Source organism: Lolium rigidum, chromosome 7 (genome assembly GCF_022539505.1).
Source record: "Lolium rigidum isolate FL_2022 chromosome 7, APGP_CSIRO_Lrig_0.1, whole genome shotgun sequence".
NCBI classification, from domain to species: Eukaryota; Viridiplantae; Streptophyta; class Magnoliopsida; order Poales; family Poaceae; genus Lolium; species Lolium rigidum.
The window spans coordinates 18,611,085-18,627,984 of NC_061514.1; the positions used below are offsets into that span (position 1 = coordinate 18,611,085).

Consider the following 16,900-nt stretch of genomic DNA (forward strand, 5'->3'; position numbering starts at 1 on the left):
TCCAATTTAAAATTTGTTCTTATTTAAAATTCGTTCCAATTTGAAAGAAATTCCAATATGAAAAATGTTCAAATATTGAAAATATTTAAATTTCTGGAAAAACTAGAATAATTTTAAAAAATCAAGTCTAAAAAGAATCAGCTTTTGAAAAACGTAAAAAGAAAAATAGAACAAAAAAAACAATAAAAGAAAAAAAAAGAGTGGGAATGTGTAGTTGTGGGTCACTACTCCAATGAGTGCCCCAAGAAGCTTGTCAAGACTGCCCCCAATACCGCTGCACCTGCTCAGCAACAGCGCCGTGTCTCAACTGGAAGGAACCCGAAAAACCGCAACGGTCGTTACTACCGCATGAGTGCAACCGAAGCCCAGGAAGCACCCAATGCCATGCAGAGTATGTTTTCCTAATTTCCCAATCTCTCATATGTTCCTAACTTTTCTTAAATCTCGGGACGAGATTTTATTTAAGGGGGAAGGTTTGTAACATCCCAAATTTCCAAAAACAATGAAGAAGACAAATTCCTTTTTTCCAAAATTTGGAACCAACAAAAACTTTAATTGCGTTATATGGTGTGCATAGTGCTCATGCCTATATGTTGTGATCTTGCTATGATGATTGTTTGAAGTTGATTAACAATGCTCCTAAACCCTAAACCTTGCTCTTTGAAGTCAAAAAGAAACAAAGCACAAGAAAAGTAAAATAAAAGAAAAAGGCATATGAGAGCAAATAGCCATATTTGCAAATAATGAACTATGCCATATTTACTTTACCAAAATGGTTGGAAACCATTAGTAAACTTAACCTAGCACTCATTGAACCCAAAACAATGACCTTTGGTCAAAGAAAAAGAAAATAAAATAAAAACATGAAATCCACATATGAGCTTATGGCCATTTTTGCAAAACTTTAACCTAGGCCATTTTAATTTGTGTCAATGGTTTAGAAAGGTTACTAAACTCAAAATACTCACATTTGAATCAAGGAAGTGCAAAACAAAGCAAAATAAATAGCAAAACCAACTCACATATGATAATGGTCATATGTGACAATTTTAACATGATCCCCACTTTGAGCCCCTGTATTAAGAAATTTTTAAACTAAACTCTCCCAACTCTTTGCACCTCATCCAAGACCTCATCAAGGTGAACACTTTTGGTGTTGACCAACATGGTTGATTCATTTTCAAATTCTTATAAATTAAATGCCATGAAGCAACTTTGAATCAGACTATAGATCATCCCACTTTTGATTTTTACCAAACCTTCTTCAAATTTCAAACCAACACCATCAGGAGGTGCCAAACATTATTTGGATCACACCCCTACAAAAGTTTGTCAAAATCAAAAATACATTTCTTGCGGCCATTTCATCGAACACATTGACATAGGCATCCCCAATGGGCCTGCCATAGATGGTACCCGGGATTTACTGAAGGCCCATCATCCGAAGAATAAGAAGATTCGGGAGCCCAAGATATACTAAGGAAACATAGAGTTGTAATAGGAAGAGTTATTTGTAATCTGGCGGGATGAGTTAGAAACCATCCCGGACTACGTAACTTGTGCAATACGAAACCCTCGGCTCCACCTCCTATATAAGGGGGAGTCGAGGGACAAAGAAAGGAATCGAATCTACTGTCAACACAACCCTAGTTTTCATAATCGCCGAGTACTTTTCGCCTAAACCTTCGAGATCTACTTGCCCTCTACTTCTAGCAAAACCCTAGTCTACAATCTGTAGGCATTGACAAGTTAATCCTTTGTCACACATGGTGTGCACCAATCTGCCAACTCCCAACACTATTTTATCCAGCATGTTTGAGCCTCAACCATCAAGCCTAGGTCATCACCAGCTTACTCTTGCACCCAGTAAACAATGCCAAGCATAAGAGACCAATGATCATGCATGAAATTATCAAGGACACCACCATGCCGTGGCATCATGCCAACTCTTCTCCTCTCCCATCTCGGTGATCTCATCATGTCCTTGAGCTTCCTCTCTCTCTGCTGAGCACGCATGTACCCTACCTGGCCGAGGAAGAGCACGACAACGCCTGGAATGCGATGCGCCCAGACACGCACAGACGTGCCAGAGCGCGCATGGACACGCTCTGGACGCGCCAGTACACCGCCTCGTCCCGTTGACTCCGCGCTCGCCTCGCCCTCTCCTTTCTCCCACGCGCTCAGTACGTCACCACCTACCTCCCAGGCATCCCCATTGGCACGCGCGTGCACTGTCGCTGTCGTCACCGTCGACGCTCTCCGCCCCGGTGCTGCGAGGACGACGACGTCGCCCGCACTCCCCCGTCCACCATTTTCAACGCCATGACGCGCGTCGTGCCCGCCCTAACCTCACGAACAGTCATGCGTCCTTACCTTGCCCCCTCGCCGCCCAGAACGTCGTCGCCATGGACGACCCGCCATGCCGTGCCGCAGCACCTCGCCCGCTATAAAAGGAGGACGCCCCAACCTCCATTCTTCACACCAGCTCGCTCCCCTTTCCTCACTGAGCCTCCTCGACCATCTCCCCGTCCACATTCTTGCCGGAGCCGCTCCAATTTGTCGCCGGAGCCCCGCCAGCACCCTGCAAGCTCGCCGTCGATTGACGCCGTCCCAGGAGCAGCCGCCGGTACCAGGAGCCTCGCCATCGTCTTCCACGTCGATCGCCGCCGACGCCAAGCCTCGCCGGAGACCAGGTGACCCTCCGACCCCCTAGGCTCGCCGCCAGTAACCCTTGCGCTCGCCGTCGACGACGACACACCTCACCCGTCCGATCTCTGTCTAATCCAACGGATCTCAGCGCGCGTACCGTTTCGGTGTTTTAAGGCACACTGACATGTGGGACCCAGTGTCAGGCAGGCTGCTGCGTGCGAGACGCGCAGTTGGGCCGGCCCGTTTTGCTTTTTCTCTTTGGCCGTGTAGTTTCCCCGCGCGAGCCCAACAATTCAAATTTGAATTAATCGATTTAGTTTGAATTCAATACTGGTGCTTGATGCAAAATTAAATAGAACAAAATCTACTAAGCCAAATTTGATGAATTTTATATTGTTGGAAAGCTTATGAAATTCTCTATCCAACTACACTGGTCTCAAATCTAGATTCATTGTAGAACTCATGTAGTAAAAATAACAAGACAATGCCTTTTTCAAATTCAAACAATGATTAAAAATCACCATAATGAATTTTGAGGTGATTCCAATTATCATAATTCACATTTCAGAAACTCTAATAGTTTATACAAAAATATGACATGGTTGTTTCATATGATCATGGGTTAGATTCAAATAATGGCTATGTAGTCATTTATAGCTCATTTAAATTATTTCAAAAATAGTATTTAAATTCTATGAGATGTAGCATCTCATTTAAACCCTTTTTCTAAGTAATTCAATGTGAGGTGATGACATTAGTCTTCATGCCCCCATATGTTATTACTTGAGAATATTAAATCCTTCTCTAAAATAGTAATGATTAAATGGTATGAGATATTTTATCTCATTTAAATCATTTTCCCAAATGGTAAATATGAAGTATTGACTTTGGTCAACATGATCTCATACTTATTAATTGAGGATATTAAATCTTAGTAATACTCAATGAGAGGAAATTACTTTCAAAGGAAACAAAAGTAAAACCCTAGTATGGATGTTTGTGATGATAATAGGTCATCTTGTGTGAACCATTATGGTTACTAGTCTATTTAAGTATTTGTTTGGTGATTGTGTACCTCGTATTCATTTTTAGACGCTAGTACTGAGTGCTACGAGGAGGAAGACGTCTACGAAGAAGAAGAAAATTTTGATCACTACACCATCCAAGGCAAGCTAGATTATTGCAAGCTATTACCAATGCAAGTTCTACTATTGCCAAGTTACTAGTGCAAGAGACTATGGCACTAGTATTGGTATTTAAAGTCATTCATCCAAACCCAAGTTTTATCTTGCTTTAACTTTACTTTGATTTGCCAAGGTTTACTTGTTGTAGTGAATTTGTGTACAAGAGGTATTACAAGAGCATCAAAGTTAGCCTAGAGAGCTACAAGTTAGTTAGCACCCCTCATGACTAGTTGCTAATGCTAAAACTAAAATTGACTACTCTAGATGGGAACTTGTGAAGCAAATGATTTTGAAAACCTTGGAATGATGATTCATTCTATTGAAAGTTTTGAAGGTAAATGTGATCTTTGAATGACAAGGTGACTCTTTGACAAAAAATTATGGTTGGGTTCGGATGAGATACCATTCCAATTTTAGAGTACCCCCACAATACCTGATTATGGGTAGGGCTTAACTGGAAATTTATGTGCTTTAGTATGGGTTCCCTCTAAACAAGCGTCATAGGGGTTATGCCGAGGCTTCCTCCGTTGAAAGTGAAATGACGTGAAATGAGGTGAATGTCCGACCCAAGCCCTATGCAGTTCCCAGGATGGCGGTTTGCCATGGCTGGGAGGCCAAGCTCATGGGGAGAGGTGCCTATACTAGGGTATGTAAGTGAAAGGTTATGGTTGATGATCCGCAAACTGAGTATGATTATTCAGGGCTATCCCTGACGGATGCAATCAAATGTTGTGGCACAAGTGTACAACCTCTGCAGAGTGTAAACCTATTCGAATAGCCGTGTCCACGGTTATGGACGATTGGAAAGGCCATACTGTTCCGTCATCTAACAATTTAAAAAATGTGACATATGACTGGTGACTTATGACTTGAACTTTAAAGGTGAATTTGACTTGATTACAACAGAGTTGTGGGAATGACACTAATATTCCCACTTGAGTTAGTTAGGCAAATAAAGAGACTTTTACTACTAAGTGCTTATGAAATAAAATTGGCTTTATGCAAATAAACCTAGAGCTTAGAACACCCTTACCATTGTCGATAGTTCTTACACTAGTATTAGTTTGCGCGTACTTTAAAGTACTCATGGTTGTGTTCCTAGCTATTCAAATGGCCAGACTATGAAGAAGAGCAGCAGTATCAGGAAGATGGACAGCATAACGTCTACGATAACTAGGACTACCTCCTGACGTCAAAAGTTGCCGTGGAACAGATGGACCGCTACTACGTTTCTTCCGCTGCATGTTTTGTAATTGATCATTAGATCAACCTATGTTGTAAGACTGGATCATGTGATCCTTTGATGTAAGACTATTATGGTTTGTAATGAATGATGTTCTGTGATATCAATCTATTATGTCTCGAAAAAGCAATATTCCTGAGATTGCGATGGATGGCATAATAGGCATCTGGACTTAAAAATCCGGGTGTTGACAGGGGACATCTACTTGAGATCTCCCATTGTCGAAGACACTGCTAAGATCCTCGATGTCAATGAAGCCCGAGGATTTCCAGGGATGCTTGGAAGTATTGACTGCATGCATTGAAAATAGAAGAACTATCCGTTTTCCTGGCAGGGAATGTACAAGGGTCACAAAAAAGGCTGCACTGTGATACTTGAGGCAGTGGCTACCCATGATCTCTAGATTTGGCACTCCTTATTTGGTATGTCGGGATCCAACAACGACATCAACGACTTGCAGTGCTCGCCGATCTTCTCCAAGCTTGTTGAGGATCATGCTTCCCCGGTTAACTTTGTGATCAATGACCGGCAGTACAACAAGGGATACTATCTTCCAGATGGTATCTATGCAAAGTGGGCAACATTTGTAAGAATATCTCAGGCCTCGTCCTCCCGAAGGAGTTGGAGTTTGTCAAAGAACAAGAAGGTTGCCGAAAGGACGTCGAGCGTGCATTTGGTGTCCTCTAGCAGAGATTTGCTGTAGTCCGGTTCCCCGCTTTGACTTGGTCCAAAGATTAGATGTGGGAGGTGATAAACTGTTGTGTGTGCTTACATAACATGATTATCGAGAATGAGCGAAAGTATCTGGGTCCTCTGAGCGAACATGCTGCACCATATGACAAAGAGGATCCTCTTGCATAGCCTAATCACTAGGTGCCGATATCATGGGTTGCGTTAGGAGATTCGAGAGTCCACAATGCATCAACAGCTGTAGGATGATCTGGTGGAGCACATATGGACGCTTCGAGGCAACACCAACTAGTTTCCATTTGATTTGTTTGAAAATTTGTCAATTTATTTGCTTTTTTTGTTGAACTGTAACGTTTATTTGTAAAAATTAGTCAAATGTTGGTAAATTTGGTCAAATTCGTCGAACTTTGTTGGATATTTGGCAGCCAGGGACGTTTATTTCTGAAAAACGTCGAACACCGGATGTCTACCGAGGAGACGGCTGAAACTTCAGCGCTCTCCGGTCGAAAGTTTTATCCAATCTAACGCTATTTAGCGCCGGATTTGGCTATAGAGAGCATCAACGGCTGGAGATACTCTAACCAATCAAACAGTCCAAAAATTGCTGGATGGATGCAAGCGAGACGAGACCACGTTACCAAAGGCGACCAAAATGAACGTCGAACGGTGAATTCCAATTGGACGACCGTACCAACGCGACGCGTTCACCAAACCCGGGCGGCCACGAGAGCATAGCAACGCAGTGTCCCACTGAACTGTGGGTCCCACATGTCATAATCACCACCCCTAAACCACCAATCCCCAAACCCCACGGAACCCAAACCGACCTCCCACTCCTCTTCTCCCCAGCTACCTCTCCCGCCGCCGCCGCCGCCGCCACCGGCGACGGCGACCCCGATGGGCGCCACCGCCTCCGTCCTCTCCCTCCCCATGGCCACCTCCTTCCCCGGAGCCGCCACAGCCATCGCGGGCGCCGCCGGCTGCTTCGCCCTCGGCTACCTCCTCGCGCTCGCCCGCCTCCCCCTCCACGCCGCCCCCGCCCCCGCTTCCGGTGACGACGATTCCGAGGAAGACTCGGAGGAAGATGATGACGAAAACTCCGGCCGCGCCAAGCGAGCGGCCAAGCGGAAGCGGACCGGGCTCAGGCTGCTCTTCTGGTCCAGGAACGTGGTCACCAAGTCCGACTCTGCCAGGGAGGCCGAGAGGGCGCAGGCCCAGACCGCCAAAGCACCCCTGGAGATCGAGAACCTCGCCAAGATAATTGAGGATTTCAAAATGGTATTGCCCTTGGGGTGAAGTGCTCCGTTTACTCGGTTTGTTAAGTGTTTTGATTTGATGCGGGGGAGAGAAAGGGAGACTGATTCCGTCGGGTTTGTTTCCGTGGTGTAGGTGCTAGTGGTCAGAAACGACCTGAAGATGGGTAAGGGCAAAATCGCCGCCCAATGCAGGTAACACTTTTTTTTTTACTCATCAGGATTTCTCATTTTGAAAACAAACTTTAGGTAAGAAACCGATGTTCATGCAGAGGGTTGGAATAGTCAGTGTATCGTGTGGTTAAGAGTCGATCTAAAGTTAAGCATGTTCATCTTCGCAATATTGGGCTAAAATGATTTTGCCATCCTATTTATGTCATATATGTGTCTGTCAGGAATGAAAATGCAACTGCAATCACAAACTGGTCATGCCAGTGCCATGTGACATTGTGACCTGAATCTATCTTCCTGCCAGTGTTCTATACACCACTGGTTTCAAATAGTAGGTGTCATGTCCTTCAGATATACCCTACAGCCATAGTATCGTGAACGACTATTTGTTTTTGTCTGATAAAACCCGGTGCTGGCCTCACCTTATTCAAAATTAGGATCTGTCTATTGTCTTGGGGGAAAAAAACATGGTATTAGCATTTGCCACAACAGTTGCACCAGCAAGGTTTCTTCATCAAGGACAACTTTCCTCACATTCATACTCCGTTCTGCCAAATAACCGTGGGAACATTTATTGCGAGTTGCGATGTCCAAATGTTTCTCTTTGTTACCATGTCAACCAGCCAATAGATTTTCCACCCGAGCTCCTTAAGACAGTGAAGGAAAATGTAGTTACCAAACTTAATGCTTTGTTCACCATTATGATGACATTCCTCGATCCTAATTGTACTAACTAGAACAAGAAATCAATCTAACAGTCTATTACCAGGTGGTTGCTTGTATTCTGCAAGACGTTTCAATATCTTTGAACAATGATAGGCCTGCTGCAGAACTTGTATTAGGCTAATCATGTTTACATGCATATTGTCAAGGAGCTGTGGAACATAGCATGCCAATCACGAAACCATGTTTATCTTTGCTTCTAAGTGCATAAGCGTTCTCAGAAATGGATTAGTTATGATGTTTTTATTTTGCATGTATTTGTTATGTTTTCATGGGAGTTGTGTTGGCTTATTATGCTATTTATTTCCTCTTTCTGTTTGCTCAGCCATGCAACACTGGGCTTGTTTAAGAAACTCCAACAGAGAGCACCAAAGTCATTACGAAGGTATTGTTAAATGATCAATAAATACTTTCTGCTGCTCATATTTTGTATAATCAGATATATTAGTCTGTCACAGAGATAATAAAAATGAAACCAAATTTCATTTATTTTAATGTTTATGTTTTGCAGGTGGGAGAGGTGTGGGCAAGTGAAGGTGGTTGTGAAAGTAGAAAGCGAGGAAGATATGCTTGTTTTACAAGTAAATATAAATATTCTGCCTTGTCGAGCACTAGCTCATTAATCTTGAAATTACCTTGGGGTATTAACAGATAGTAACACAGAAAAAAACATGTTCGAAACAGCAATTAAATATTTTGTTCCTATCAGTCATAGTGATTAGTAACTTAAATATCCTTTCCAAACAGTTGCCTGATAAGGTATTATTATCTAATATATTTCTGTCTAAAAACACTAGGCATTTTGTTGGAGAATCTCCTTCCTAAACTACTCCAATAACTTTGTTCCTTCCCCTTTTCTTAGAAAATGAAACATTTGATTTTTTACTTGGCCTTATACTCTTTTGTTCTCCTTTTAGAGAAATCTTTTATTTTACCCCTTACTGTATTTAAAACAGAAGTTAAGTTCATATTTTTTCTTAGACATGCTTATCATTTGCCATAATTTTGCTTTTCTGACGATTAACTCTTCTAGTTCCCATGAAATTTAAATTCACTTTTGGGTACAGGGGAGAGCAAAATCCTTGAATCTGCCAACTCACATTACCATTGATGCTGGAAGAACACAGATTGCACCAAGTGAGTTCTCTAGTCTTCAATTGTACAATTGTCAAGATGCAATTTAATTCTCTCTGCTTAGGCTTGTGATTGATTTTCTTGCATTGCAATCCTGTAGATTCAAGAACAGTCATGGCTATTCTTGGTAAGTAACATGAATGCATTTCAGTATCATGTTTATCAGTACACGGGGACTCTAGTGAACTAATGTATCGTTGCTGATTCTATTGTAGGGCCGGCTGACATGGTTGACGATGTTACTGGTGGTCTGAAGCTCTTGTAACACCACTTCAACATTCTCAAACACGGGGTTCACAGAGCAGTGCTGCGACTTTGCAATCTACCGTGGTCTTGCATTTCCAGTGATCTCGTGCTGAAGAATGAAGCTTTTGGCTTCATTGGTTAACTTGATGTCGTTTTTCCTGGGTTTGTTTGGAAGAAGGTTGTGTCCACTTTTACTTGTATGGAGTTGTATCAACTGTTGTCTTTTAAGATGAGATTTCAGCAAATCCACTGGTTACATATATGAATAGGATAATTTTTATGTTTCCCTTCCATGAAAAATCATAGTTATGCTTGATTATGGTACGAATATCATACATATAGGACTAGTTAGTTCATTCCAAAGGTCAATCATCGCTTATAAGTCTAGCTATATAACAATGAAATTATATGTTCTTTGGCATGATTGATAATGGTGAAATTTTGAATGATGAAACAGAAATACGAACATACAATGCAGTGTAAAAATACATCATCAATTAAGAACGAACCTGCAAGAAACCAATTTGTTTTTGTCTGCTGATCATACAACCTGCCAGAGAAGATACCCATGATCAGAGGAGGCTGGTGAGCTCTCAAAGATTGTTAAAAAAAAACTAATCAAAACGAGCACAGACGAAACCAAAGGATGAAGCGCGAGCCTGATATGGCCCAAGATGTTTCAGCCCGAGTCCGGCCCATCTCTCCCTCACACACACTAGAGTTCGTTGCCTTCTCTTCATCACAAGAAAAAGAACTAAAGTTCGTCGCTGGCGCCGCCGGCTAAGAATAAGATGAAGCCCCGCACTCAATCCTTGTCGGCGTCGGCACCTTCAGCTTCTTCCTGGACTTGGTTGAGGGGCACGTGCACGCCCGAGAAAATTAAGGTAAAGTAAGATTAAACTTTAATTGCTTCCATAACTGACTAATATTCCCCAGCTGGACCTTTATTCCACAAGGGATGGTGCTGATGATTGCTTGAGATATAGTACTACCTGACTAGATCTGAATCACTTGCAGCTGTTGGACAAGGGTCTCTCACTCGCTGGCTACTTCTTGAAGACCAGGGAGAGCTAGTTGCTCTAAGCAAGGACAAGGGAGATCGATCTCTCATCTCTCTAGCTGATTCAACCTCAAGGTATAACTGATTTCAGCTCCACCACTGAAAACTATAGCTTGATTTTCCGTTCCGTCGTAGCTGATTTTCTCTCCAAATGGGATGATGTCCTCTGTTGCATATATATAGCTCTGTTTTATTGTTTCTTTATAAAATGCTAGTCTCTGGTGAGTGGTGATTGAATTGATTATCCTTAGTTTCCATGGTTGGCATATACCATGGACAGATTTTTATCATGGGATTGTTGGTGTTAAAGGTAGTACCAACAAATAATTTATTTGCATGCTTGTTTTCTGCAGCAAATGGAGGGGGTTTTGTCGGCTTTGACATCCTATGTCGTCAATATGATCGCCGACATGGCCAAAGAAGAGGTGGCCAAGCTGATCGGGGTTTCCAGCAAGATCGACAAACTGAGTCTCACGCTCACGGACCTCAAGAAATTCCTTTCAGATGCCGAAAGGAGGAACATCACCGACGAGCGTGTGCAGGGTTGGGTAGTGGAACTGAAGCACACAATGTACGAAGTCACCAACATCCTCGACCTATGTCAGCTCAAGGTCATGGAGCAGGGTCCATCCAAGGACATGGGGTGCCTTAACCCCCTGCTCTTCTGCATGCGTAATCCTCTCCATGCCACCTGATAGCTAGAGTCGCTCTCTTCTCTTTCCCCTTTCTCTGCTCAAAAGGGAGACTTCAGAGGCGACCGGTCTGCCGGCGGTGGATCTGGTGGCTCCTCTCCTCCGCGAGCTTTGTGCTCGCCGGTGGGTGAGGGGCTGCCGGATCCACCGTGCGGATCTGTATAGAAGTAGACTAGGTTTAGTTTACTTTCTTAGGATATGGCTCGCCGCCGTTCTTGCTCTGCCAACCATGGTGGCGGTCTTCAATAAATCGGCTCCAGATTTTGGCTTGGGGAGGTGGTCTTCTCGACCATCGACCACGCATCTGGGGGCCGGTGGCTGCGCCGCTCTATTTCCCTCGGTGGATCTGGGCGTGTGCTTCTGGCTGCTGGGCGGTGGCGTCGGGGTAGCGGCGACGACGACGCCCTGGCCTTTTGTGCTTCCTGCTCCGCTCCTTCCCCGACGACGTCTACTCCGACACGTTCGAGGTACGTGGGAAGCTTTGTACCGGAGTTGGTCGACGTTTGACGTCGGCGTGTACCAGAGGACAAGGATCCTGGGCTTCCGGAAGAGGATGGCAGGTGGTGGCTTTGGCTTTCTTCCTCGACTTGTTCGACGGAAGATGGCCGGGCTGAGACCTGGATTTGGGTGCGGGATGGTTTCCCGGCCGACGATCCACAGAGGAGGTGTGCTTGCCGTTCGCGGTGAGCTCTTTTTGAGGTCCACAAAGGAGCTTGACTCCGATGGCGCTCCTCCAGGTCTTGTTCAGCGGGTCTTCCTCCCAGCTCTCCGGCGACGGCGGAGGTGGAAGATGGATGGAGTTGATGGCGCACAGAAGATCCTTCAAGGGCTGTTTTGCATATTTTTGTTCAGGGTCTTTTGTGTAATTGTTCTGGGTGACGTGTCCCTTTGGTATCTTCCAGAGCGTGACCGCGTGTGTTGTAATGTGCTTCTTCTGTTTACATGAATGAAATACGTGGTTTGCTTCAAAAAAAAAAAAAAAATCCTCTCCATGCCCACAACATTGGCAGCCGCATCCAAGCGCTCAACGAGAAGCTGGATGGACTCTCCAAGAGGGCTCGTAGTTTCAGTTTTATCAAGCTGGAACTCTACCAAGACCGGAAGACGGCCCGCCCTCTGCTTGTTGATCGCAAGACCGATCCGTTGCTGGAGCGGTCGGCCGTGGTTGGAGAGAAGATTGAAGACGACACAAGAGCGCTTGTCCAGCTGCTCACAAAGGAGGTCACTGACAAGAGCGATAGCCGCAGGGTGGTTGCCATTGTTGGTGTTGGTGGGATCGGCAAGACCATCCTCAGCAAGAAGATCTTCAACGACGAGGTCATCCAAGGCAAATTCACCAAGAAGATATGGTTGAGTATCACACAGGAGTTCAATGGGGTTGAGCTACTGAGGACGGCCATCATCACTGCTGCCGACGGAAAAATTCCCGAATCAGTAAGAATCTCTCAAGATAAAGCTGTACTTGGGCCGGAACTTGTGAGTGTCATCAGGGACAAGAAGTTCTTTCTTGTGTTGGATGACATGTGGGATATCAGTGTATGGAACAACCTGCTAAGCGCTCCTTTTAGCCACGGCGCCGCTGGTAGCCGAGTCCTCATCACCACCAGATATGATGCAGTTGCACGAGGCATGAGAGCAGTGCAACCGTATCACCATGTCAGCAAATTAGGGCATGAAGATGGCTGGTTGTTGCTCACAAAGCAGGTGACTGAGTAACTACTAGTAACCTCCACTCTATTTCAAGTGAATAGTAATCTGTTCATAAGCTAACAAGGGACATCATGATACTTGATGTACTACCTCTATTTCAGTTCATAGGGCTTGCACATATACCTAGGTTATTAATTTGATCAACATAATATCAATTGAACAATACAAGAATTGTATCATTAAATAGTATAGCATCTAAGCTTTCTAATGATATATATTTTATAATATATATTTTATATTATGTTTATCAAATTTACAACCTAGAAATACGCGTAAGCCCTATGAACCGGGACGGAAGGTGCACTCTCAATGCTTACGCCTTAATTTCTCCTACAGTTTAATGCGTTACTATGTGTGTCCACTGTTGTTTGATGAACATACCCATTTAAATAGGCAGACAGAAGCAAATGTCTACACCACACTAACTGCTTGTATAACCACCACAGTAAACTTGATGAATTTTCATTTTTAATAGCTGTACACCTTAAGTTCTAGTTAGTTCTCCAGATAACTAAACTATCCCCTAACTGAATTCTGAATTAATTACTTGCACGGCTGTTTCAGTATCCAATTCTCTAATATGTGCTGAGATAACTAGCTAGTCAGATCATTTTTATGTGGTAAAAAGATAGAGAAGGAGGCAGCTACAAATTCATTTATATTCAGTGGATAATTTTACAATTTTGCATGGCAACTCAGTTGATTAAGTAGACCGTCTAATAGCCACTAAACATCTCTACTTGCAGGTACTCGGAACGGAGAAAAGTGATCCTGCGATTGATATGCTAAAGGATATTGGACTGCAAATTATAGAAAAATGTGATGGGTTACCCCTTGCCATAAAAGTGATGGGAGGACTCTTATGTCAGAAGGAGAAAGAATGGCGTGATTGGGAAAAGGTTCTACATGATGCTATATGGTCAGTATCTCGGATGCCGGAAGAGCTAAACTATGCAATATATCTTAGCTATGAGGACTTGTCTCCTTGTTTAAAGCAATGCTTTCTGCACTTCTCGCTTAAGCCTAAAAACAAGCAATTAGATAATATGCAACTTGTTAGCATGTGGATTGCTGAAGGGTTTATTCATGGGGACTCTGATATATTGGAGGAATTAGGAAGCGAGTACTATAAAGAGCTAATATCGAGGAACCTCATAGAGTTGGATACATCATGTGTCGGCCAATATATTTGCAACATGCATGATGTTGTTTGTTCATTTGCTCACTTTATGACTAAAGATGAAGCACTAGTAGCTCACAATGGAGAAGCTGTTAGTAAACATAGTTTGCAAAGGTTTCTTAGGTTATCTATAAAAACCCAGGGAGTAGAATCAGATGAATTTGAATGGAGAAATTTACAAGAGCAGAAATCACTAAGATCCATAATATTGATTGGGAACTTGAAGATTCAGCCTGGTGATTCCTTGGTTACCTTTTCTAGTCTACGGACTCTACATGTAGAATCATCAAATTTTGGCTTATTGGTTGAATCCCTGTGTCAGCTCAAACACTTGAGGTATTTGACAGTAGGAGAATGCAATGATATAGAAATCCTGCCAGAGAACCTTCACGAGATGAAATTCTTGCAACACATTAGTCTTGATGGCTGTAAGAATATTGTGAAACTTCCTGATAGTATTGTAAAGTTACGAGAACTGCGATATCTTGACATTGACCGCACATGTGTAAAAAGTATGCCTAGGGATTTTCGTGCTCTAACAAATTTGAGGACACTATATGGGTTTTTTGCCCACATGGATGGTGATTGGTGCAGTTTGGAAGAGCTTGGGCCTCTTTCCGAGCTTAGGGCCATTGGATTAGTGGGCCTGGAGAATGTATCTAACGCCTCATTCGCGACAAAGGTTAGGCTTGGTGCGAAGGTGAATCTTTCTGTGATGAGCTTACACTTGTAGCACTAGACTCGAGGATGATGGACTGGTCAAAGATGGAGCCTGCGAGAAGGATCAAGGAATGCTTGGAAGAGGTGTTTGATGAGCTCTGTCCTCCTTCTTGTATAGAAGATATTCACATAGATGGATATTTTGGGCGGCAGATCCCAAGATGGATAATGTCGACAGCACCGGCGCCCCTCAAGAGCTTGAAGATACTAATGATAGATAACCTGGTTTTCTGTACCCAACTGCCTAATGGTCTGTGTCAGCTCCCATGCTTGGAGTTTCTGAAGGTCAGTTGTGCTCCAGCAATAAAGCGTGTTGGCCCTGAATTCGTGCAGTCCTACGGGCAACGTCACCATACTTCATCGCAGCCGGCAGCTATGTTTCCAAGACTGCACGAAATGATCTTATCTGAACTATTGGAATGTGAGGAGTGGGAATGGGAAGAGGAAATGCAAGCTATGCCCCTATTGGAAAAGCTCCATATTGAAGATTGCAAATTGAGGTGTATTCCTCCTGGCATTGCTTTCCATGCAAATTATTTGAAAACATTAACCTTATACAAACTCCAGCGCCTCGAATCTATTGAGAACTTCGCTTCTGTAGTTGAGCTTGACTCCGTATGACTTACCGGAGCTGACTAGGATCTCCAATTTTCCCAAGTTGGAAAAGCTTGAGATCGGCTGCTGCGAAAAGCTCGAGTCGCTGCAGGAGATGACTGCACTCCGCGAACTTTAGCTGTGCTATGGAGAGAAAGAACTCCCACTTTACTGCAGTACCGTCAAGCCAAGCTATTTGCTCGCTGGACTGCAGAGCGGAGATACTCACTTCCATGGCGGCGGGAGAATCGGCCCTGAGTGGGACAAGTTTAGCCATATCCGAGCATGTCGAGGCTTATGCGAGATGATGACAACAATAGAATGTACCTGTCTTACACAAGCAAACCCTACAAGATGGATACAAAGATCGAGCCAAATCTGCAGGTAATATATAGTTCAATTGCCTCTGTCTGATATAAATAAATCTCCTCCAGTTGATTCCATCTCAGTTTTCTTTATATGCTAGAGGCAGCTGAATATAGTTCCTGGTGTTTAATTTTGTTTGGCAGGATGAAAGTGAGGAGGGTGGAGAGGATTAAAATAAAGAGAAGTAGGCCGTAGCTCGAGAAGAGGAAGTAGTAGTGGCAAGAATATTTTTTTTAGATCAACAGGGGTCTCCCCCCAGCTCCATTTTTTCATTGAAAAAGGAAGCCACACACAAGCGAAAATAAGGAGCAGGGCTTTTTGCTGGGGAGATTGGCTGCCATCCCAACCAACTCCGAAATACCAGCAAAATCCTGGAACAAGTTCTAAGGATAACAAAGCACACGCTAAGAGCATACGATAGCTAAAACCATTACAGAAACGATAAGTATGAGCCTGCCAGCATAGCTCCCAATTTCTCCAGCTTTTCTTTTTTGGCGCCCTCTTGAGACCACCTCATCTTCTCAGTCTCGATCAGGTGACCACATGAATCTTGTGGGAGTCACCAGGATTGTCCAGGAGGTAGGCCAGCGACGCCCTGCCATCAAAGTTTGAGTTCCAGGAAGAGACCCAGTCGAAGGAGGGACATCTCACCCCACTGGGAGGCGAGAGAGGAGCTCTTAAAGCGGTTAGCGAGCAGGTCCATGAATCGACCGTTTTCTCCAGATTCTAGCTCTTTGAAAGGTTTCAACCAGTCCCGAAGGAGGAAGAGGACCCTTCGCCACACCTGTTTCACATTAATCCAAGTGGTTTTGTTAAACACCAGACTATTTCTATTAAGCCATAAACTCCACAGAACAGCTGAAGAAGCTACATTAAAGTGCATGAACTTTTTGTTACAAAGCCATTTAGAAGCAATTGATTCAAAGTTAGTAACATGCACTTCAAAAATCTCTTCAAACAAGTTCCAAATAGATCTAGCCACAATACATTCAAACATGAGATGGTGAACTGATTCAAATTCAGAGCACATCTCACAGTTCATGGGTTTAGGAATACATCTAGCTCTCGGATTATCCCTAGTCATGATCTTATTCTGAGAAAACAACCATAAGAAACTTGGATCCTAGGAGGGATTTTCAATTTCCAAACAGCAGGTAAATAAACTGGAATAACACCTCTAAAGTTAATAATAGCATACAGAGAGCTAGATGAATAAATCCCAGAAGAGGTGTATTGCCAGATCAACTGGTCTTCCTCTTGAGAGAAAGATATAGTCTTAGCAATC

The 16,900-nt window shown here is 43.6% G+C and overlaps 1 protein-coding gene and 1 pseudogene across 1 annotated transcript; both read left to right on the forward strand.

Moving 5' to 3' along the window:
- The first annotated feature begins 6,637 nt into the window (after positions 1-6,637).
- Positions 6,638-9,632, forward strand: LOC124675947 (peptidyl-tRNA hydrolase 2, mitochondrial-like). Its single transcript, XM_047212035.1, has 7 exons — positions 6,638-7,044; positions 7,156-7,214; positions 8,239-8,298; positions 8,425-8,494; positions 8,981-9,050; positions 9,148-9,174; positions 9,263-9,632. Exons 1-7 carry the CDS (start codon positions 6,664-6,666, stop codon positions 9,310-9,312), a joined length of 717 nt encoding a protein of 238 aa, XP_047067991.1. The 5' UTR covers positions 6,638-6,663; the 3' UTR covers positions 9,313-9,632.
- Positions 9,633-10,102: 470 nt separating this feature from the next.
- LOC124670984 lies at positions 10,103-15,788 on the forward strand (annotated as a pseudogene).
- Positions 15,789-16,900: the final 1,112 nt, after the last annotated feature.

What these genes read in the sequence shown, in the direction of transcription:
- LOC124675947 (XM_047212035.1), top strand. Translation starts at nt 6,664, where the DNA reads ATGGGCGCCACCGCCTCCGTCCTCTCCCTCCCCATGGCCACCTCCTTC. An exon ending in TAATTGAGGATTTCAAAATG is followed by an intron (nt 7,045 to 7,155) that starts GTATTGCCCTTG and finishes TCCGTGGTGTAG; the next exon opens with GTGCTAGTGGTCAGAAACGA. An exon ending in AACAGTCATGGCTATTCTTG is followed by an intron (nt 9,175 to 9,262) that starts GTAAGTAACATG and finishes ATTCTATTGTAG; the next exon opens with GGCCGGCTGACATGGTTGAC.